Below are 23,889 nucleotides of genomic sequence, written 5' to 3' on the forward strand. Positions count from 1 at the left end.
TGCTGCCAGCAGCATACTGTATGCTCGGTCTCTGTGCTGTGATAGCCATAGCCACTGGTTTTGTTCTCAGCTTAGGAGTCACTACCTTTTTACAAGATTGTGGGGGAAACTTCTGAAGGTTCTGTAACTCTGCGCTCCATGATGATGTGTCAGTAGCTAATGAATCCAGAGATAATACTTGGATGTTTCCTTATGGAAGTGTTTACAACTGAATTGTGGTGGTGTGTCATTCTCCTTCCCTATCCCTTCTCCCTCTGCTGTCATAACTTGGGAACATGCTGGGAAAACAGATAAGTGTTTATGATTATACACACACTGATCAGTTTGCACAAGCCAGAAGTCATGGATAGGGGCAAAGAATGAGCCTAGATATGAAACCAACAATAATGACTGGTTTTTTGGCTACAAATGGGTGGTCAGAAGAACATGGTAGCACTAAACAGCTGCTCAGCTTAATGAGCTTCAACGCTTTAATACAGTAGCCAGTGCAGAATTTTGTTCAAGTGTCCTTCCCACTCCAGAAATTGGTAGCATTACTCTTTTGATAATGGAAATAGATCAGTGTTAGGTCAGGATTTGGGGCATGTTAATCTTACCTTGTGGGAAAAGCTACCCATTCTAGTCATGACAAAAGAGCCCATCTATATATCAGACTTAAAAACCAGTATCTTCTTAACATTTTGAGCCTTCAATTGTCAGAAGAAGGCAGATGTGTTAGTTTAGACACACATATACAGTATAATCTGGTGATTCCAATAATAAGATTTTTTTAAACAAACTTTAGACAAGTGTGCACAGTGAAAGGAAGCAATGAGGCTTTCCACTAGAGTAACTGAAAAGACACTTCTCTAATTAGAAACTTGCAGCCATAAAACACTTACATGTTTAATACGAAATCTGATTTAAAAAACCCAGCCAATTCTAGACTGCCTTACTTTCTGAGTGTATTTCAAGAAAAAGTAAACCCAATGAGAGAAAGTTCATCTGTATGTAGCCAGGGCAGTAAACTGTAGTAATGTAATAATTTGTGAAGTTTCCTGAATTTTAGAAAGTATTGACTGTGAACATGAGAGATGCCTTTCACGGTATATGGGAAAACTTACTCAAATAAACCAAACTTTCTTACTGTAGTGCCTATTTGAAAATAGCATTTACTACTCTGCTTCACAAAGCAATAATATAATTACCTCATTGTCTTACAACTTGAAATAGCGATATCCAAATATCATTACAATGTATGCAATAAGAATGACTAGAAGTCAAAAAAAAATTTGAGAATGTAAAACTAATGTGTATTTACATATTCCTGGTCTTTCCTACAATAAGGAGATCCTAGTTTACCTTTTTTTTTGGTGTTAAACATATTCATGAATGGCAAACAAAATAGCTGATATGTAAAACACTGTGGAATATGAATGATGCATCCGAATGTGTTGTGAAAATAGGCAATAGGGAATATTCTACAGAATGTTTGAGCTGAATGAAAAGAAAAAAATATTCTTGACAGAGTCTTACTACCAAATAATTTGTCATAAGTGTTTTGAGGCAAATAACATGAAGTTTAAAAAAGATCTGCTTGTCTTTATATAGTCATAGAATCTCCATATTTATCCTAAGCACTGATGCCTCTTGGAAGGAATATGTGGCCTCTTGCTGCTCCTTGCAGGCAAGCCTCTTTTGTTCAGGATGGAACTACAATAAAGAGAGGGAGTCTTATATGTGTTTCTTGCAAAATTCTTCATCTGTAATCACACAGATACATAGAAAATGTCATAAAGAATTCAGCAAGTGGTTTTATCAATGACATGAAAATGAGGCCTGTGATGATGAGGATTTAAAGGAGAACCAGTTTGAAATGTCCTGAATGTGTCAGAGTAAGTGTGATTAACGGAAGAAACTCTGATTTTTATATATGTAAAATAAGAATCTGGCCTGATATCTAATACAGGAATTTCATTCTCTCTGTGTGGCTAGAAAGTTATTCATTAAGAAAGAGCTTCCTCAACTCTGATTTTTCATTTTCTGTGACTATTGGAAAAAGTGAATTATTTGAAGAAAGTGTGACTCCTCCCTTGGGAGGGTTTTTCTTTCTACATCTTCAGAGTAAGTAAAGCTGTGCTAATTACCATTCTATTAATGTGTACACTATTCTTTTAATTTTTCTCTGATTAATCTGCTCCTCATGTGCTAATGTCCTGTCATACAAAGAGAAGTAAGATAAGTATAGCTGATATTAAGACTCTCTTGTAGAATTTTGGACCAGGTAAGAGCAATACATGGTGCATTTTGCAAAGGATTTGGATGTCTTTACATTTAAGATACCCAAAATCCTTAAATTGCCAGCGTGTTCAAGCACTGTGGTCCCTACAGGCAAAGACAACAGAAAAGCACTTCAAGCTGCTATGGAGAGGTGACTCTCTGTACTGACTGGATAGTTGAGAACAACTCAGAATAAGATTGTCATGGTTAGTTAGAAAGTCAAGTACATGAGGCTGTAAGTAGTTGTAGTTATATTTCTTTTCTCACAAAAGCTTGAGGTTCAACATCTGGCTTGGAACATTCTATCTCTCTCCTGGTAGTGTGGAATCATTCTCTTTAATATATATTTTAATTTATTGTCACATCTACATTTAAATTCAAGCAGGAGAACTTCTGAAGGCTTTTAGGGCAACTTTGAAAATGGTATTGGGAGACTTAGTTTTATTAAAATGTAGTAGAACGTTTTCTTTAGTATCCTCTGAAACTTTCTGTAAGGCTGCCTCTGAGGGGATCTCAGCGACATGTAATTTCGTTTGCAAATATACTCACTGAGGACCCTCTAGGCACAAGTAACTAGGCAGCAGGAGAGGTGCCAAGGTGTGCTGGGGCAGCACTTGGTGAGGAAGCCCTGACATCTGTGATTCTGCTGCCCACTGTGCTCAAAGCTTAGTGGGAGCAACAAGCCCTTCCTAGAAGAGAGGCAAATGGTCACCAATCAGCTCTCAGTAATGTGTTTTCCCTCTGTGAGAGTAACTGCTTCCTGCTGTTGCCTTCTGCAGAGTTCCAGCTAGTAGGCTTAAACTCTGATTTGGGAAAGAATAATTGCTCTAACAGTCACTGAAAAGCTCTCTGCCCTTGCTTGGGATGGTGTTTCCTGTGCTTCTTGTGTGAAAAATTCACCTTGTAGTCACTGCTGCCTTTTATTGCATCTCAGAATTTCCTATATTGAAATGGAAGGAGAGGAGGCTCATTAACACTTAGCTTGGCTGTGGACAGAACCTTACTGTGGCTTGCTGTGGTAGTGCATCTCTTTATTGATGAAGCAAGATGCAGGTACTGTGTTTAACAATACTGTTCTCCAAGGGGAAAAAAAGAGCTGTTACAAAGATCAGTAACTCTTTCTTTCTCAAATTCATGAAGTGAAGTTGATCAGCATATTTTGCTTTTTAATTTAGTTATTTAAATGTTCAGTGGAAATAGATAAGATGAAAGAAAACTCAGGAGGACATCTGTCTGAGTACAAGATATTGATATAAATAGAGAGGCTGAGAAAAGTAGTTGTGAGTCTTCCATTTTCTACTTCAGACAAACCAGTCGGAACAGAACTGTGCAGGAAAAGCACTGCCATAAGCTCTTGCTGAGGGAGAAACTGGGGCACAGCTCAGCACTGTTTGTTTTCACGTAGGTTTAGATAATAAAACACAGAAGGCTGAAAGGGAGATTTGATTTTCTATTGTTCAGAAACCACATTTTCTTACTCTGCGAGCTTCAGCTGTCCCTATGCTTTTACTATAATTTTAGATATTTGCTTTTCTTTACATAATTTTTCCATATGTATTTTCCATTTGGCATGTTAAAAGGTTTAGAAGCCTAGAAGAGGAGGAGAAAGTGAGTGACTTGCTGCAAGGAAGCAGAGTCTCTCATTCATTTCTTTTCCCGTTGTTTGGCAGGTGGAAAGCACAGATTTACAGAGCTGAACTGGATCAGCTGAAGAAGTGGGGGAAGAGAAACAAAACAAGCACAGTACCAGTGAAAAGAGCTTCAGCTTTATCTTGCAGCATCACCACAGCAACCAGAGAATACAATCAGAAGAAAAGGCTAGAGCAGAGAAGGTGAAAGTGTGGCTTCTTACCTTTGGACAGAAGGCAGCAAAATAATTATGCAGAACAGAAAAGGGTATTTGATGGTTCTAGACAAACTGTGGCAAAGGGAAGTGTCCCGTCATTAACAGGAATGTGCCACAGTTTATGCACTGGAAAGGGGAGTGCCATGAGATCTACTGAAGAGACTATTTCTGTGGTTGCATATCTACATGTGTTTGCACCCCTGCTGGGACTCAATTAGGTGTCTGTAGGCATCGGGGATCATCAGGTATTGGATAGCGACCTTTTTTCCATTCAGGGTGTACCTGGCACAAGAACTGAAAGACACCACAGATCTTTTTGAGAGACGCCACAGAGTGAGACAATCTGCATCCTTTCCCTTCTGTAACTGCCTGCTGTACCATGGGATGTCGGCAAAGCTCTGAGGAGAAAGAGGCAGCGCGGCGGTCCCGTAGGATTGACCGCCACCTGCGCTCTGAAAGTCAGCGACAACGGAGAGAGATAAAACTCCTTCTCCTGGGCACCAGCAATTCTGGGAAGAGCACTATTGTAAAGCAGATGAAAATCATTCACAGTGGTGGCTTTAACTTGGAGGCCTGTAAGGAATACAAACCTCTGATTATCTATAATGCAATTGACTCTCTCACACGTATCATTCGGGCTCTGGCCACCCTTAAGATAGAATTTCACAATCCTGACAGAGCATATGATGCAGTGCAGCTTTTTGCCCTGACAGGCCCAGCTGAAAGCAAAGGTGAGATTACCCCGGAGCTCCTAGGGGTCATGAAGAGGCTCTGGGCAGACCCCGGTGTGCAGGAGTGTTTTTGCCGCTCCAACGAGTACCACCTGGAGGACAACGCTGCGTACTACCTGAACGACCTGGAACGGATCGCAGCTCTGGACTACATCCCCACAGTGGAAGATATTCTGCGGTCTCGGGATATGACCACAGGGATTGTAGAAAATAAGTTCACCTTCAAAGAGCTGACTTTCAAAATGGTGGATGTGGGTGGACAGAGATCTGAACGCAAAAAGTGGATCCACTGTTTCGAGGGGGTTACAGCAATAATTTTCTGTGTGGAGCTGAGTGGGTATGACTTGAAGCTGTATGAAGATAACCAAACAGTAAGTACAACTTCTGCTCCTTGTTCTCTTTCCTTCTTCTCCTTTCTCCTTCACCAGTATTGTGGTCTTTTATCTCCCCCTCCTTCCTTCCCTCCCAAGGCAGTAATCCCCAACCTTTTGGAAAACCCAGAAGCTATGGTTCCTTTATTTGGATTGTTTTCCCCGCTGGACATAGTTAGTTATTTAATGTTACTTTTGGGAAATTGAGGTGCTCCTCACATGACAGCCAATTTATTATTTTTTTAGTGCCTTTTAGCTAAATGTTTACATGGTTAACTGTTACTTCAAACACCACTTAAAAAGGCAGGCAGTGGTGACATCCTGGTGTACAGGGATGGTTCATTTGGGCACCATGTGTGCAGGTCCTGGGAAATGTTGAAGGTAAAATAATCATAAGTAACAATTTCCTCCCCCTGCCCTGCCTTTTTTTTCCCCAGAATTTTCAATAGGAATTTGGGATGAAATTAATTTTTAAAAGTAATTAAATATGGTTTTGAATTAGTATAACATTTTTATATTTAAAATTTTCTTTGACTGTTTTTGGTTAAATGGCTGATTTGCCTTGTCTGAAGAACAGCTATTCCCATTTAATAGTCTTTAATGTTGTTAGCTTCTGGATTTCACAGCATGCAAATACAGTTTTGTTGGTATATCTTATCACATAGATAATATTTCCCTATTCTTATCTTCTGTAGTGATTTTACAGTTTATAAACTGCTCTTCTATTTTCTTCTCTGTACTATTCTGATGAGCCATTCCACTGTCCTGTGTGTGGACTTACGCTTCATTATCTGGAGATTCTTGTCTTAGCATTAGTGCCTTCCTATTGTAACAGATTCCTGTATTTGATTCTTGGTTAGTAACCTCCTCTTGACATGAGAGAAATATTGCCACTAATTCTTTCTCCTTATTTTCAGACATATTAGGAAAAGTATTTTACATCTAGACCCTGACTAGGAGTTATTTAGTTTCTTGCAATTCTTTTGACTTTTCCTGCCTTGCTGTTCAGGTTTAAAAATCAAAAAGTGCTACCTGAAATGGAAAAAAATCAATATACTCTGAAAAATCCTTATGGACATTGGTCCATACACGTCCAACAATAGTACCTACATTGGTATGTTACTGGAACTGCAACACTGAGACTTCCACTCATGAGAAAAGCCCTACAAATTACAGAGTTGCAGAGTGTAAAATGCTTCCTGGTGTAGTATCTATGGTGAAGAGAACTGCTAAATAAAACTAGTCAACTGCCAAACATAACTTACTGCTTGAGAGAGCATGTAAGAATCTGGCTGATTTATAAACTGTGAAAGTTGAGCGAATGATCTGCATGAATACGGTAACTTCTGTGATCCTGTTGACAGGAGTGGAGAAATGCTATGCATGAACACTGTCTTTACTGCAGATGCATTAAAGTAATGATTGACAGACATGGTAAAAAATGAGGGGAAAACCGGTTCTGCACACTGTGGCTTCTGATTATAGCTGAGTCGTGAAGTCTGCTGAAAGTGAGATTGTTGTAGTGACACCAGTGTGCAGAAGGGAGAACAAAAATAATGCCTGAACTATCAGCTGCCTGGACAACTTTTCCTTTGAGTGTAATTTGAAGTGACTAAGTTAAATTTATCCTGCCTGAAAACAAATAACAGAAGGGGAAGGCTGACTTTTTCAGGGGCTTTTGTCTTTCTCCTGATATGCTTTATTCTGGGTAACATCACGTACAGGAACAAAATCACCTGAGTTGACAGTTTGTGGAACTGGACAAACCAATTTTTTATTTGTCTGTTTAACGTATATGATATTTAGCTGTTTACTAAAGAGAAAGATAAATGAAGAATTCCAGTTCACTTTTTTCCTCCACCTTGTGTGTTTTCCTCTGTCACCTTGTAACAATACTTTTCCTGCTTATCTAGGGTTATCTGGAAATATGATCTGTGTCTGGTTTCACTTCTACAATGTTTTGGGAGGCTTTTTTCCCCTACCCAACATAATAAATATAGATTTATCATTCCACGTACCATAGCTAGTTAGCATGACTCAGCCATGTAACAGCCACCTCTTCTTTTGACACAGTTGCAAAATTGGTTTTTAAAATACCTTTGGATTGGTATTGATTTATTGTATGCTTATTATTCCTGACCAGCACTCTGAGAAGGTTGCCTTAAGTTTTTATATCCCACGCTGATTTCTTCTCTATTATGTCAAATAAATTGTTCTATTTTTCATGGCCCTTAGCAGCTGATTGACCCATTCTATCTTTTATTACATATTAAGATGCCATCTCTTGTCTTTGATAATGTTAAATTATCAAACAATCATTTTTTTGCCTTCTTACATGTTGCATCATGCACTTTGAAGGCACTACCCTTTAATATCTAAGTGTCTCATCTTTATTTAAATTTCTCCTTAAATTAATGCGTGCTAGAGAATGTTAAACAATCTCAAAAGTTAGTGCTGCTGCCTGTCACCATGAAAAGCACTCTTGCAGTTTCTCTGTGAGTGTCCCCATCTGTCCAGCTCTGTCTTGCTATACATTCTCATGGATGGTTTTCTTCCACAGCCTGTAGCTGCAACAGGGTTTGAGACTACTGGAAACATTTCAGAGATGCAACACTAAAATACATAATGAACTGAGTTACACATGAGTGTGTGCCTGAGAATTCCTGAGGTCAGTAGTCACAAGAGAGAGTCACATGGTGCAGGAGATACCAAGTAAAGGTTGTGCAGATCTAAAAATGACACTAGTTCAGTAATTTTATAAATATGGATGTTAGAGGAAAACTGCTTGCAGGTAACAAGTAATTTTTGTTCCCTTTCTTACAGACACTGCAAATGAATATAAAAATTAAATTTTAGGTTTTTTGAAACTATTTTTTTAGTATCTTGTTAAAAAGAAGATGCAGATGAAAATGCCAAAATGCTTCTGCAAACAGTTCAGGCTGGAGTAGGCTTCATGCAACACTAATTGCTGGGGTCATAATGGAACCTCTCAATTATCTATTAATAACTGGGAAGCCTTCTGTCATATGTTAATTGTATGAATTCTGAACAGAAATCCTGTTTCTGCCAGGAATTCTTTTATCAAGTAAACAACATTGGTAACATTTTTTTCTTTTTTTTTCCCCTGAGGCCAAATACTTAAGGGGCTTATTTGCCTTTCCAGATAGTTCAGCTTTTTGAGTAATACAGGGTATTAAAAATCCTTTCTGGCATGCAGCTCTTTTCCTGCAATGCTAATACTAACAGTCAGGACAGAGGGGAAATTGTGATCCATGTACCCATAGCCCTTCCAGCACCTGTTATTATCAGTGGTAAAACATCATGTCAGAAAACGTTTTTCTGACAAACTAAGTCACTTGGGAATCCTAGAAAAAGATTGACCTAAACTGTTCAATTTTTTTATGAAGCTTTTCCATTTCAAGATTTTTCAGAGTGAAGTTTGTGTGGGAGAAAAGCCTAGATGACTTCAGCATTCATGTGTGTAATCTTTCAGCACTGCAAATGAAATTCTAGCCTTTTTTCACTTAAGAAAGTAATATATATAGTCCCTTACCAAAATTTAACTTTATGTAGTAATGCACCACAATTCCAGCCTCAGGACTTGTATGCAAGCATGTACCTTCTAAAATATGTAAACAGCAGTAAAATAACCAATATACATAACAGGAAATAATTGATCAACTGCCAATTTTCAGGTTTTTTACTAGATATTCTTTCAAGTCTAAGGATTTCTTTTTGGTTACATTGTTCATTATAACTGTATGCTCCTTATGAGAATTCACATAGAACACACAGGACAGCATTTTTTCATATTTTGGATTTGTTGCCATACCCTGAACTTTACATTCTATGTAAAGATACTAACTTCAGATATAACTTCAGATACTAACAATAACTTTATAGGCAAATAATTCTGTCTGTGTGTTCACTAAATTATTTTCTCTAGTTGGAAAAAAAAAAGTCATAAATATGATAATGTGTCACCCTATGGAATATAAAAAATAGACACATTCTAATGCCATTGTGTGATTGCAGGAAGATACCAATATCAGATTGTAAAAGCCTGCAAAGCTTTCCTGTGAGGCTTATCTATTTCATGTCAATAGACTAATCCCTAAGACAATCCCGCATTTAAACCTACAGATAAATAAGTATTTCTGTCACTGTAGAGCAGTAGGCTTAATTAGCAGAAATTCACAGGGGCAACAACAGAAAGACTTTTATGCATTCTGGAAAACCATGACATGGAACTAATGGTCCTACTGGGCAGTATTTGTCTGCTTTGGTATCCAGTGTTGGTTGTCAGACTTACACCTGAATTAGATGACTGAATTTCCCAGTGTATTTAGGTAACAGCAGGCAATGGCTCAAATCCCCCTATGACAAATGCCTGAGAAATTATGTAACTCTTTTTTTGGTCTCTGTGACTGGCTGTATTCAAAACTCCTAGACTAGGTAAGGTGTTTTGCTGTGATTTTTAAATTAAATTTCAGGCATTACAGCACTAAGGTAAATAAAACATTGAGGCATCAGGAGTGGCAGAATGCTCCTAAATATCCTATGAACTTCAGGCTCAGAATAGTTCTTAGGTGGAAAGATATGGATACTGACAGATTAATAAACAGAACCTAAGTTAAAATCTTGGTTACCCAGTAACACTACTGTTCTTCAAACTATAAAAGAAGGAAAAGCCCCAACCCAAACCCAGCTGAATTACAGTAATGCCTATCAATGTAGAGGTAGTAAAGCTTGCTCTGTAACTGCAGGGTTAAAGCAGCCACCAGCGTAGTACACATGAACACAAGGCACCTGTCAAGCACTGGGAGAATTGTAATGAGTCAGAAAGCCACTGACACTGATAGGCAGAAGAGCTGATCATATACACTGGATAATATCAATTCGATAAAGAATCAGTTTGTGAAGGAAAGGAACTGAATGTCTCTGCCTCTCTCAGCAGGGTTGGAAAGCCATGAACATCTTCCCAAATATATTGTCATAGAAAAGATACAAGTGAAATCAGAAAACTGGTTATGGGAAGGCAATGACAGGAGTTAGAAGAGGAATACACCACAGCAATACAAGGTTCTTTGACAGCTATTGTCATCTTTATGTGCAGCTGTCTAGATGACTATATTGCAAATCATTTACTTAAAAGCAAATCCTAAATTTTTCCTTGAAGAATCCCTTGAACAGTAAGGAATGCCCCATAATTTTAGGGCTGTGAGACACATGTGACAGGCCTAGCCTAGCCTTATGGAAAATATGCTTCCTGGACATTTAGAGGTTTAATCTTCATAAGTTAATTGGATTCTCTGAAATTTAATGCATATGAAGTAGAGTGGCATAGTTCAGGCAATCAGTGTTACTTCTTTGAGATGAAAATATGTAGCTTTTTATGCAAACTTTACAATAAACTGAGCAACTTTTAAAAGACACATGAGAAACATTGATGATATAGATGAAGCTTGGAAATTCACTTGACTGTATTGTAAGGGGTCTAGATCCCACTTGAAGTCCAATGCCATGAAAAGAATAATGTGAGTTTCAAAACTTAGAATCAATCCAGTGTAGAGAAGTGCTGATATCATCTCTCATAATTCTGTATGTTGTCTACTTAACAATCACAGTGAATAGGAATGTGCCAACATGAAAAAAAGGAAAATTCCATACTGGTCTAGAAAAACAGCTACTTTGGGTTATTTTGTAAGTTTATAAGCTGTAACAACTCTCTGTGGTATGCCAACCCTGGAGAGTGTAGTGGAACCCAATTAGCCTTAAAAACAAGCAGAAATGCTGGAACGAAGGAGGATCCTTGCTGTTCAGACAGCTTCAGAGTGAGTTTTGGTGGTAGTGAATTTTTCAGAACTTTCTTCCATTATTACAAGTCAGTAATTTAGATTGCAGGTCAAATCAACTACATTGTCAGGTCAGCATTGTCCATGGACTGGTCCCTGAGCATTCTTGTTCTTGGAGGGCTACAAGATTCATCAGGTTCTCTTTTTAAAAATTTACTATTAAGTCTGTCTACTGCCTTTATACTAACATCCTTGCAGGGTAATCATCCTAATAATCTTTTACACTAAATGCAACACTGTCAAAACCACTCGGTGGTTATACTATCAGGATGTTCTGGCTGAGTTGAATGGCACTGGTAAAAGGAGCCATTCTAGGCCCTCAAGGAAACTTTACAGCTTAAGAAAACATAGGGGTTTTTAAATAGGTTTCTGGAGAGGTGGTCAGTTTTATTTAAGCTATAAAGTTTTGCAAATACAAATATTTGACCGCCATACCATATCTAGAAATATTTTCATGGGGCAGTTTCAAGTGGTACTTAATCTAGACTAGAGCCTTTCAGATACACTTTCTTTGTTCCTTTTTTTTTTTTTTTTTGCATTGAAAATACTCTGTGGATGCAAAACTCTTATCCCAATTGGAAACTCATTTTGCTTGTTTTCTTTGTAAGGATAATTAGTGACTACTCTCTGTCAATTCTGCAAAATCCCTGAATTTAATTACTTAAATGAATTTTTAAAAATCTCAGTGACTTGGCATGCAGCTGAAATGAATTCTAATTCTGCTATATTGTTGTCTTAATCCTGGCCTGTGTTTATGGCATGTTTTAATGTAGTGTTATCTGTGAATATAGTTACTCTTTCTGTCATTAACTGAGATGTTAAAGAAGCTTGGATATTAAATATATCCTGTACACTTACAGAGATTTAGTCCTATGTGCTTGTTGCTGCAGTTTTACTGCTTTCAGCCTTTTTTTTTCTTTTTTTGATTGTGCGCTGCCAAGACTGAATACCTATGTCTGTATCTTGGGAAAGATTTTTGAGCATCAAAATGCATTTTTGAAAGCTATTAATACGCTCAGTTAAACTTTTAACTTGTCAACCAATGACAGTGTCCCCTGATTATACTTCAAAATTAGCAGACAATGAATAACTCCTCTACTCCAATTAATTCAGCTCTCTAACTCCTGTCACTTATTTTTTAGACATTTAAGCTTGATACTGTCCTTTCTTTCCATTATTAAGCTGATTGAAACAACTTGCTTTTAAAATACACAGTCCACATATTCTCTGTATACTTTTTCTCATTATTTACTGATTTGCCATATTTTACTTTGCATACAGGAACCAACTCCCAGCCATTTACCATCAGAAGAAATAAACTATTGATAATAGTTTAAGACAATTTAGCATAAAATGAGAAGCAAGAATCCATCAGTCTATCAGTTATGGGGAGAAAGCTTGTGACTAAACTGATTTTCCAGAACACCAGGATGGTATGTCAGACGTGCTGCACCTCCTCCAGGACAGCCGGGCCCTCCAGTTCAACACCCTGATGTTCTCTCCCTCTGCTGTTTCTCTGGCAGCATGGCACTGGGGTGTCCCAGCAGCTGACAATGGGCTTCAGCTGTGTCCTGCCAAAGCCCCCAGTGCTTCCAGCAGCCTGAGCTTTCCCACTGCAACTCTGACATAGCAATGAGCTTATTTCCATTAATATTCCTCCAAATCAGTTGGAATTCCACTGGTGTAAATGTTTATGCAGTAGCGCCCTGATAATACTGACAAGGGATGTCATTTGACTTGTCAGAGTACACTAATTTTTATAAAGCCTGTATTAGGTGTAGTCTGATAGCATGGATTCTCCTGGCAGTGCTACAGAGAGGGATGGTTCTAGTAAGAGCTTGCATAGTGCCTTTGCTGTTCTTCAGAAATCAAATGAAAGCAGGATTAAGAAATAAATAAATACCCCCCCAATAACCCACACATGGAAAAAGGAAAATAGTCCAATTGAATTGGAAATGTGAGAGGTGAACAAAAGCGGTTAAAGATATGTTAAAAAAAAATAAAATGAAAGGTTGAAAAGAGTAAATGCTTTGTGGCTGTGCCTAAAATGTCCTGGAGGCAGTGCTCTGCAGAGCATCTGGCTGTCATTGCTATCTAGCAATCCAGACTGAGACTCACAGCATTTTAAAAGGTTTCAAAAGGTTAATTAGTTTTGTAGAGCTAAAAAGATTGTGAAAATACCTGCTTAGTGTATAAATACCTGAAGGAACAAAAAATGCTCAATATTTAAAGAAATATGTAATCTAACAGAGAAAGGCAAAGTAAGAACAAAAGGCTGGAAGTTAGGTTGGATAAATACCAGCTTGAAATAGTGGGGATTTTAATTCTATTTTTTTTTAGGAAAGGGGCTGAACCACCTTTTCTGGAAGCTAAGGCTGATGTGGGTGCAGCAAAGACATAAAGGTCATTAATCTGTTAGAAACCATGGAAAAGCCTGACAATGGTCATGTGTAGGAATGAGTGCTCGTTCCCCTCCCAAAAGTTGGTGAGATCAGTAGCTCAACTGAAGCGCATCTATACCAACACCCACAGCATGGGCAACAAACCAGGGAGCTGAAAGCTACTGCACAGCGGGGAAGCTGTGACATAGTTGCCATCACAGAAACGTAGTGGGGATGACTGGCACAAGTGAAGTGCTGCAATAGGTGGCCAGAAACTCTTCAGAAGGAATAGGGGAGGTGGTAGGTGATGTGCTGCTTGGAGGCTGCATTGGCACAGCAATCACAAAATGACAGTTTTCAATTCTCAGAAAGTAAGAAGGGAGGTCAGCAGAACTGACACCTTGGACTTCTCCTGCTTAGGAGACTGGTTGACAGAGTCCCTTGAGGGGACAGTCTTGAAGGGCAAAGCAGTCCAGGAAAGCTGGACGTTCTTCAAGAAGGAAATTTTAAAGGCACAGGAGCAGGGCAGGCTGTCCCCATGTGCCACAAGATGAGCCAGTGGGGAAGAACCTGCCTGGCAAAATGTCTGCTCCTGGCTTGGATGGGTGTAGTGGTTTAATAGAGTCCTGTAAAATAGACAACTAGATGATGAAAATCCTCATATCATCATACATGTAGCTTAATAGTTGAAATCTTTGTTTTACTGGAGAAGAAGTACTGGGAAATTGTACAGAATTCCAGCAGATTATATTGTAGATGCTGATCTCATTTTATTGACAGTAGTTTTTAAACAACAAAGTGAATGAAAATATTATTGCCACTGATTTTAATATGAGCAAAACCAGGCTCCATATTTTAATTCTTTGTACTTTGCTTTCCTGATTAATACTTCTGTATTTCTGTGCTCTTCGCATTCATTAGTTGCTGTGAGGAAATTGCTAATTTTTATTAGTATGAATTCTCTTTATTAATACTGCACATTCTCAATTGTTTCCTTTATTGGTAAATAGATCCTGGATGGTATCTTGCTTTCTGACTCATAAAGCTGAATTTCCTATTTAGAAGTCAGTTTTATATGCAATTTGTTGTATTGCTCAATGTATAGGTACAATATAAATAGGGACGCTTTCTCTGTTATGAATATGATTATCCTCTGAACGATAGGGAAATTACGTTATTATCCGAAAGTGCAAGCTGGAAACCAACGGGTTTTTTCCACGGTAATAAATCCTGGACATAAAATATCTCCACTGTTCTTAAAATTAAGTGGTAAAGTGGTATCTGTCATACAGCTCTGATTAGGGCATGTGGCATTTCTGGTGGGAGAAAGAATATAAGTTTTTAAAAAATAGAAGTGTAATATGACTGAAAAATGCACCTTCCAGAAAGAATGACTGAGCCATTGCTGTCTAAATTCTCTAATGTATCCTCAAAGGATCTTTCCTTCAATATTTGTTTTGTGTCCTGCTGTTCTTTCTCGTTGTTCATCAGATGACAAATGCTTCCTCTAAATCCTTGCTATTCCTTTTGATGTGCTCCTCTTGATTCAGTGTTTATGTCACACACTGCCATTCAGGAAGGAGCCCAATCCCCAGAGCTGAGCCCTGAATGTCGGCATGAGAATACAGAATGGTGTATGAAAGGGTGTGTATTATTTTTTAATTATTAAACTTCATAAATGCAGTCAAAATAGCGTATCTGCAGTGACTGTACAACAACAATTCCTAAACTTTTCTGTGTTAAAATGTTCCTTTTCTGTGGTAGAGCAGTGGAGATGAGGGCTTTATTTCTTGATTGTTCTATCAACTTGCATCAGTGGCTTAATCTTTGTTCTGTCTTGTTTTTCCCAGTTCCAGAGGTGTATGGCTTATTAAAAAAAAGATGTTCTTGAAAGAGATACTTCTTTAAACACTTTTTGTAGCATAACAATATCTTGGAGTATTAGTTGCACACAGAGCTTGGATAATAAGTTTAGCAGGCTGGTATGTTACCCTTGTTTGAATGTCTTTCAAAAAAAGGATTTACCAATAAACATGCCAGAAGTCATGCTGATTTTATAGGTAAAGACCAATAAACATTTTGATAGATCTTCAGTAGTATGCACTGGTCATCTGCCTTATGATTTGCAAGGTTTTTTGAGAGTAATTTCATGCAAACAACTCAATACCACATTCTTGACCTCCACTACTAAAAGTGACAGTATTTTGACACATTGAAGTGTTTGTTTTCATAAACTTATATTTTAAAAATACTTTTGTTCTTGGAAAATGGAAAACACACTAAGTCTTTATGCAGTAAATATTCTAATAGCAAGGTTTTAAATTATACATCTCTTTACTGTTTGTTTCTCATAGATTTTTAAAAGTTGCCTTTATTTTACAAATTGTATTCCATTCTCCTTGAGGGTCAAAGTACTACAGTGGAATCCACCCATACTATAGTCTTTTAAGGACTGGAGCTTATATTTTGAATCAGAAAAACAAATTTCCTAGAATATAAATGCTTATTTATACTACTAGAATAATTTTAGTAGTGCTCAAGATTCAAATCTCTATAATGAGCAAACAACCAAAATAATTAGTCTGAGTAAGATTCATGAATAAAAATATAGATAAGTCAGTGTATTTCCTGCTTCCAATTAGATTTTCTAAGACTAAAAGAATGTTGAGGTTTTAGAGTTATTTTAGAACATTAAATATACTCACAGCTCAAATGTATGAGAGCCTTTTCGAAAGGGTTAAATTTTAATTTTATATCAAATATTCTATTTGCAATAAGTGAAAGGAATTAGAAGCTTTATACAGGTAAGGCTTTAAAATTTAATTAGAATAGTTTGGAGTTGTGAAATATTTTTTTCAGTTACCAAAAGTAATTCTACAAGTTTAAAACATCTTCTGTGCCCTTGAGAAAGCTTTCAACTTCTGATAGCAAAAACTTAGCAGCATTTTATTTTGCATTGTTCTGGGAAATCTTATCAGGAATTAATTCTGGGTCTGCTCTCTCCACAATGCATTCACTCACACACATGACCATTTACAGACAAGAACCCTAAATTTGACTGCCTGCTTCAGCAATACAGCATCTGTCATTTAAACCATCTCTTTATCCCTTTTTATGAATATTTTAATGCCAAGAATATAAGCACACTTCTCTGCTATTTCCATGGAAACCTGAAGAGGGACTTGAATGCAGTAGAAAACAGAAGTTGGAGGAGAAGGCATCTCGGGTTTTCTCTCTGTGCTTAGGACAGGTTCAGGAGTCACTGGACCAAAATTATTCTTTGTTATTACTGGGTACAAAATTAATTACAGTATTTCTGACCTAATATTTAAACACTAAGTTGAAAATAGGAAAGCAGTACACAACCCAAAATACAGCCTTTTCCCTTTTAATGGATTGAACAGAAAATCAATCTACACTTACGTAAGAAATCCAAGAAATGGACAAGTGATAGGCAGCCTTGCAAATAAATGAAATCCCTTCCAGCCTGCAAAACTGGTAACTTGGTTAGTTTTTCTCCTTGTTTCTTCTGGTATAAGTAATTCTCAGAATGTCTCTTTCTTGATTCAATCCTAGATCCATTAATTAAGAGTCCTCCAACCAGACAGCAGCTATTTTACAGAGACAACATTACAAGTTCATTTGTTGCAAAAGACATCAGGCAGGCTGCCAAGGCTACTGCATTGTTACTCACATGGAGTAAACATTTTTTAAAAAAAGTTAGTATGACTTGTAGTTCTGTATTAACAGAAAAGATCAAATGTTCCAACAGCTTCCTTTTTTTTTTCTTCCCTGTTGCTTATTCTGTTATCCAACTTGTCCTTACTCTACCAGCACTTCCTATGATTCCCCTTGTCATCCCACAAGAACCAATACAAGTGACATGGTAATGTTTTTGAAATAAGCAAATAATGCTGTTTTTATTGTCTCCTGAGAGCAGGAGCGTCCCGTGAGACACTTCCTTGGGTAACTCAATTAGTCTCAGCAATTCTGACACTCCTTCTGATCTCAGTTATCAATTTCAGCTGGAATTGTTAGATGGCAAGTTAAAATAAATAATGTGACATACTTAGATGTATAGAATTCTGCAGTTTAAGGAAAAACAATCTAGTCTACCTGAAATGCACACACACAATGAATAATAAAATTTGGTGATGGATGTACAAAAGGCACAGCCCTATCTTCTAGCACTGCGTATTCTAGGATTAGTGTAAAGTACCATAAGAGCTTTTCCCCAGTGTAGAAGAGAAGGAATTTTAGAATAATACAGTAGGATCAATTTAGAAGTAGCCACAGCCAAGATTCTTTATCAGATGCCTGATACCTAGAGACACACTTAAATACACCAAAATGACTGACTCTTGCTGTACCAGACTAGTCATGAGGAAGCTGGGGACAGAAGACAAGAATTCTACCTTTCTGCAAATGGTAAAGTGTATGGTGATTTTAAAAAAATACTCATTTGCAGAAAAAAAACCCCTTTCATTATTAAAAAAGAAACACAATTAAGAAGTTCACAATTTTAACAAGATCTCCTTAATATTTGGCACAGACATGGTCTCAGAGATGCTGGGTTTTTTTCCTAATTCCTTTGCAAGTTTGTATTATTTTAAACTGTGCAAATTTCTGTGCTAATATGAATGGTATGAACCATTATTATGGAGATCTGATTAGCCTCTAATGGTACAAAATTATATAAGCACTGTTTCTCATATGGAATGTACAAGTCAGGGGAGGAAACAGCACTGGAAGAGTGAGAAGGTTGGGAGTAAGTTTAGATTGTGAAGCATTGTGAGTTGAGGATGAGGTGGAGATGAGTTTAAGTGCACTGGTACAATCAAATAATCAAGTTAGTAAATGGGAGTACATTGTTGTAACCTTAATTTGACTGTCGTGTTTCTCTATATTTTGATTCTGACTATATTGATGATGAGTTTTTTTCCATAGGTTTTATGCCTCTTTCAATGAATGCAATGATTTTTCTATGATTAATGGGGGCCTGTGATAAATAAGACTGTCAACTGCAGGAACACTGCCCTCATCCCTAGCAGAAGGAGGAAAATGTGAAATGAATGGAATCTTATGATAATAGGAAAACAGAAAGTTAATATGGCTAAAGCAATGGAAGGCTACTGAAAAACTGTACTAGAACCTAGCATAGGTCCATGTTCCTTTTTAGTTCCAAATGTGTTTATTAAATGACAATTTTCTTAGATAATCCCATATTCTTCTTTACTTTTCTCAAAGGGACCTAATTTGAGATTCTGTGATTTGATTTGTAGTAGGTCTGATTATTCAGAGCTATATCAGATATCACTGATAGCTTGAAAAACGTATTAAAATTTGTTAAATAAATTAATGTATGTGCTGAAAACGTATGTTCTAGAAAATGAGATTGGGTGTCTAGAATTACTGGGTTCCTTCTAACTATAATTTCTCATTGTATAGATTGTTTCATTCCCTATTTATAAGTTCCTTTTAACAGCACCGCTTGATCTGACAACATGCTGTGGAAACAAATGTAGTCAATGAAATATTCAGATACGATAATTATAAGCTTGAGAAGAAACCAGTAATTCTGTTTTTTGAGCAGTTCATAATAGTAAGTCTATAGTAAAGCACAAGTTTATAAATTGAGTTGTGACTCTAAAGACAAATATTGACTAGCACATGACATTGTCCATCTTGCAAGTTGAATGAGACAGAGTTCAGTGAAGAAAAAATGTGTTCCTGTAACCAGAGACCACAATGTCAGGTTGTCTGGGGTTTTCCTAATTACAATCTTATCAAACAGAATTATTTTTACTTTGTCTGTAGCCTAACAGATTAGAATTTCCATCTCAAATATGAGAAAAGCATTTTTTTCAGCATATATCACCATTTCTTTCATTCTTCTCCAACTGCTCTAAAATAACTTCATAGAAATTATCTCTTGAAACTGATTTGATCTGAATCCCAGTAATGCTGCTTAAAACCAGAAGAATTTATAGAAAGTGAAGACAAGATTCTCCATGATGATAAACATGCTGGTTTTGCACTCTTAGTACTTTTCTCAGCTTGCAAAAAAGGCCAAGATCAGATCCAGATTTAGACCCTCTGCTTGAGGTTCCTTTGCAGTTTTCCCTTCAGCTTTCTTCCTCTTGCCTTCCCATTCATGACTCTGAACACTGACCTTTGTGCCCCTCAGCCTTTGTTTCTTCCAGGTTAGTACGAGGCAACCTCAGAACACCCATGATGGGAAGAACTTTTTTAGAATTACAGGCAAGGGTGCTAATAATAACCACTTGCTCCTGCTATCTTCATTTTGCAACATGGACAGGCTACAAAGGGAATGCAGCTGTTGTTTCCACAAGAACAACACTAATAACACTTGTTGGACTAAACTCTGTAAGCATCCTATCTGAACTATCCTTAAAGGTGCAATAAAACAAGAAGACAGCGCTCCTGCAAGAATTTCAGCTGCCTGAGGGCAAAATGCATCCCTCTCCAGATGTCCCACAGTTGGAGAAATGGTCTCAGGGTCTGTGGGAATTTTTTTCTCCCCTGCAGTAAATTTATCAGTATAAATGGCTATTTACCTTCACTGGTGTATAATAGGCTGCTTTTATTGTTCAGATACTACTGAAGAATGAAACGACTGGCCAACTTTTTCTGGTGAAAACTGGTTCAGCATCAGTGTGGACCAGTCTCTCTCTCTTTCTTTCTTTCTTTGAGAAAATGTAGTTTTATCTTCCTGTCATTCAAACACTCCAGCATTGGACAATGCAAATTACTAGAGGTCAGTACTTCTAGTGCCAAGAGCCTTTGCCTACCTTTCAATGAGAAACACTCACTGCTTCAAATGATAGTGAAGTGTGTGAAACAAACTTTTTCTAAACTGGGCAGGACTAATGGGAAAGGCAAAATTGCCTGGGAACTGAAGCGATTTTACATGGGTTACATAAAGGAGAGGTTTTCACCAACAGGGAAGTAAACAACTGATTTTTCCCCAAGGATGAGCTGTTCTGGCAGCCAAAACACATAAACCAGCTGTACTAGGTCACAGCCACTACCTGCAGCAGTCTGTGTCTGACTGTGGGCAACAATGGACATTTAAGAAAGAATATGGGAACAGATCAAGCATACACTGGTATTTCCTGCAATTTACCCTCCCAGGTAACTGAACAGCAGATTGCATCAACATCTTTCTGTTTAAGTGCCCTTTTAATTTAATTGCTTCTTGAACCCAATTACACTTTTCTGACTTTTACTATTATCATTATGATTCTCTAACATCTCATGACAGAGTTTTACATTTAATTATGCACTGTATGGAAGGAATACTTGTCTGGTGTCAGAGAAATGAATTTCATGTTTCTTCTTGCATTGTAAGAAATGGTGAAAAAATCATCTGCTATTCAACATTTCCATACCATTCATGGTTTTGTGAGCTCTCCTGTGTTCTCTCTCAGCTATTTCTTTTTCCAGATTGTAAAGAACTAGTTTATTTAATTTCATATGATATTCATGCCATGCTTATGATAACTCTTGCTGGTTTTCTCTGTTTTCTAATGCTACGGCTACAAATGATTCCTCATCTTACATCCCAGCTTTCAGAAAGATCCAGAGAGTCTTGTTTGAAAGATGGACTTGACTGGGTTGAAATGAAAACCTACTTACTTGATAAGCCCTCTTTTCTTTATATCATATGGGTTTTTCTCCAGAGAAAGGGCATTCACAGGCATGAGATTTTGCAATCTGTCCCCCTGCCATTTTTTCATTACACAAAATTACTGAACTCACTAGTGCATTCTAGTAGCACACTAATGGGAAAAAGTAATGGAGTCCTTTCATTAAAAAAAAATTAATTTCCTCTTATGTATGCAATATATTGTTTTACTTCAATTAAGACAATTGTCAGGAAGCAATATTCACCCTATTAATACCCTTTACCACCCAGCAATGTATTAGAAAAACGCCCATTTCAAAGAAGGTGCAATGAAAAGTGTTCTCTCCTTTTACATACAGTATCAGCCAAAGCTTGGGTTATGAATAAACTATACGAAAGGTAGGTTAGTCAGTAGCCTGCAACAGTGAATAAACATTTCTCTTTTTACTTGTGTATTTCCATGTAGTTCTCTTGCAGAATTCTGCACTATCTCAATAGCTTAAGGGCTATTCTAAGGATCAGAGAGCATAAAAGAACAGAAAATAGTAAATCCTGGGTATTCCACAAAGGCCACAACTCCATTTGTTAACTATTTCCTTTTCATCCTGCCTCAACAACAGGATAGTGACTCTTTCCATCAAAGAATAACCCCTGTCCTTGGATTTGTCTCTTTGGAAGGCAAAGTCTGAGACCTGCTCAGAACTGTGAGCATAAAATTGACTTCTTTTGTATGCATTCAACTACGAATATGGTTTTACATTTCATGGAATTACAGAAATGTAGGCTGGATGTGATCTCTGAAGGTCTGAACTATTGCCAACAGTAAATCAGGCCAGCTATGGCTTTATCAGTTAGCTGAATGAAAATCCTCTATGGATGAATATTTCACAAAACTCAGCAAATTCTTCCAGAGCTGTGCTAGTCTTCTAGAGAAAACCTAACATCTAATCTGAACCTCCCGAGCTTCAATTCATATTCATTGCTGTTTACTCTCTCCTCTGATACTGCTGGGAAGAGTTCTGCATCACCATTACTTCAAGTAATTGTAGGCTGTTACCCTTTGGCCTCCTCTTTCCCAGCCCAAACAAGCCCAGTTCCCTCAGCCTCTCCTTGAAGGTCAGTGCGGTGTTACGTCTTCTGGGTAGACAGAGACTGGAATTAGGAAGAAATTATTAACTATGAAGGTGGTGAGGCCCTGGCACAGGTTGCCCAGAGAAGCTGTCATGCCCCATCCCTGGAAGTGTCCAAGGCCAGACTGGATGGGGCTCTGAGCAACCTGGTCTAGCAGAATGTGTCCCTGCCATGGCAGGAGTTGGAAATAGATGATCTTAAAGGTCCCTTCCAACTTAAACCATTCTGTGATTTTACGACTGTCTAGACACAGAAGGCTGATAACAAACTTAAGGGTCTCAAACAAGGACAGCTAAAGTCCCGGACCACTTTATGTGGTAAACTGTGCAACACGGGAGCTATGTGGAATATGTGTTTGAAATGTTCCTTTTGCTCTTGAGCTAAGCAAGTAATCTAAAGGCCTGGAAGAAAACAAAAAAACCCACCCCACTTGAAAACACTGAGTAAGTGTTGAAAGCAAGTGAAATATATTACCAGAAATAGAAAAGTTGGATTTTATGACCATAAAGAAAACTCAATTTAAGGATAAAACATCCAGGTATTTACAACTGAAATATGGATGTTAAAGATACTTTGAATATATTTTCAAGAATTGTGAGATTTTAAATGAATATGCTTTTATCAAGAAAATGTTTTTAAGCTAGATTTTTGCTAACCTCCAGAAATATGCAGTTTGCCTGGGATACTGTACAATGCTTAAAAAACTCCACCCCCCAAAGCAAGCATAGGTATTATACGCTGCAAATTTACTTCTTAGAACTATGTGAAGATCCTAATTTGTACTCAGAAAATCTTAATTTTCTGGCACTGTGAAAGATCCTAGAGATTTATTTTTATATTCCTTTTTTGGGATGTTTGCCCTCTTAGAACTGCATGTGCCCCAAAATGATACACAGAGAAGCATATGCACTCATAACACAGCGTCCAGAGGCTTCTGTAGCGGGAAACTTTGCTGACCTTTGAGGCAGTAAAAACAGAGTGTTAATAGTCGTTTGCTGAGTAACTGAAGCATAGAAAGCCCTCCTTTAAGGAGAAAAACCAAACTACCTGCCCATTTCTTAATTCTCTTGGGTACTTTTACTGCAGCCCTAGCTGGACACTGTCTGTGAAATGCACAGGTTTTAATATGCTGGCCCATTGCAACATTAAGTTTCTTTTGGCCTGTTGTCAGCTGCAGCAGCATTACTTTGGCCAACCTATTACTGCTTTCCAGAAATCTTGACTTGCGTGTCTGTCCTATCAGGCACAGGACCAATATTGACTGCCCCATATTTCTATTCTCTTGAACATACCTTTTTCTAGAACTTTCCTCTGGACTTGTAATTCTCTTACGGGTAGTGATAAATATAACACGTATCACATGCCCATTTTGTGACTTCTAAATATAATTTTCCTTTACTTCATCTTACTTAAAAGATATGTATAGCCGGTCACAAGCAATAAAACAGTCTATGAGTATGCCTCCACTTCTATTTTGCCCCTTTCCTTGTTTGTGGAACAGCCTTTAATACCCTGGCCAGACATACAGGAGTAGCCTTTATCTGTATCTTCTAGCATTTCTGTGGAATGATGAATGTCCCACCCTTTCTGATCCTCGAACTCAGTAACCTTTTCCATTGCTCTTCTGAGAGTTTTCTATATATCCTTTCTTTAAGTTCCCTTCAATT

At 37.6% G+C, this 23,889-nt stretch overlaps 2 protein-coding genes across 3 annotated transcripts in view; one reads left to right on the plus strand and one right to left on the minus strand.

Annotated features, from left to right (window-relative positions):
- RSPH14 (radial spoke head 14 homolog) overlaps nt 1-23,889 on the minus strand; it is a 70,600-nt gene that overhangs the window by 33,117 nt on the left and 13,594 nt on the right. The window lies entirely within an intron of this gene.
- GNAZ (G protein subunit alpha z) overlaps nt 1-23,889 on the plus strand; it is a 48,241-nt gene that overhangs the window by 16,861 nt on the left and 7,491 nt on the right. For both annotated transcript variants that reach the window (XM_017732241.1, XM_008632083.2), the window contains one exon: nt 3,930-5,207. In XM_017732241.1, coding sequence (XP_017587730.1) covers nt 4,485-5,207 — 723 coding nt within the window. In that variant the 5' untranslated portion in view covers nt 3,930-4,484. The remainder of the gene's footprint in view (nt 1-3,929; nt 5,208-23,889) is intronic.

Source organism: Corvus brachyrhynchos, unplaced genomic scaffold (assembly GCF_000691975.1).
Source record: "Corvus brachyrhynchos isolate BGI_N302 unplaced genomic scaffold, ASM69197v1 scaffold864, whole genome shotgun sequence".
Lineage (NCBI taxonomy): Eukaryota > Metazoa > Chordata > Aves > Passeriformes > Corvidae > Corvus > Corvus brachyrhynchos.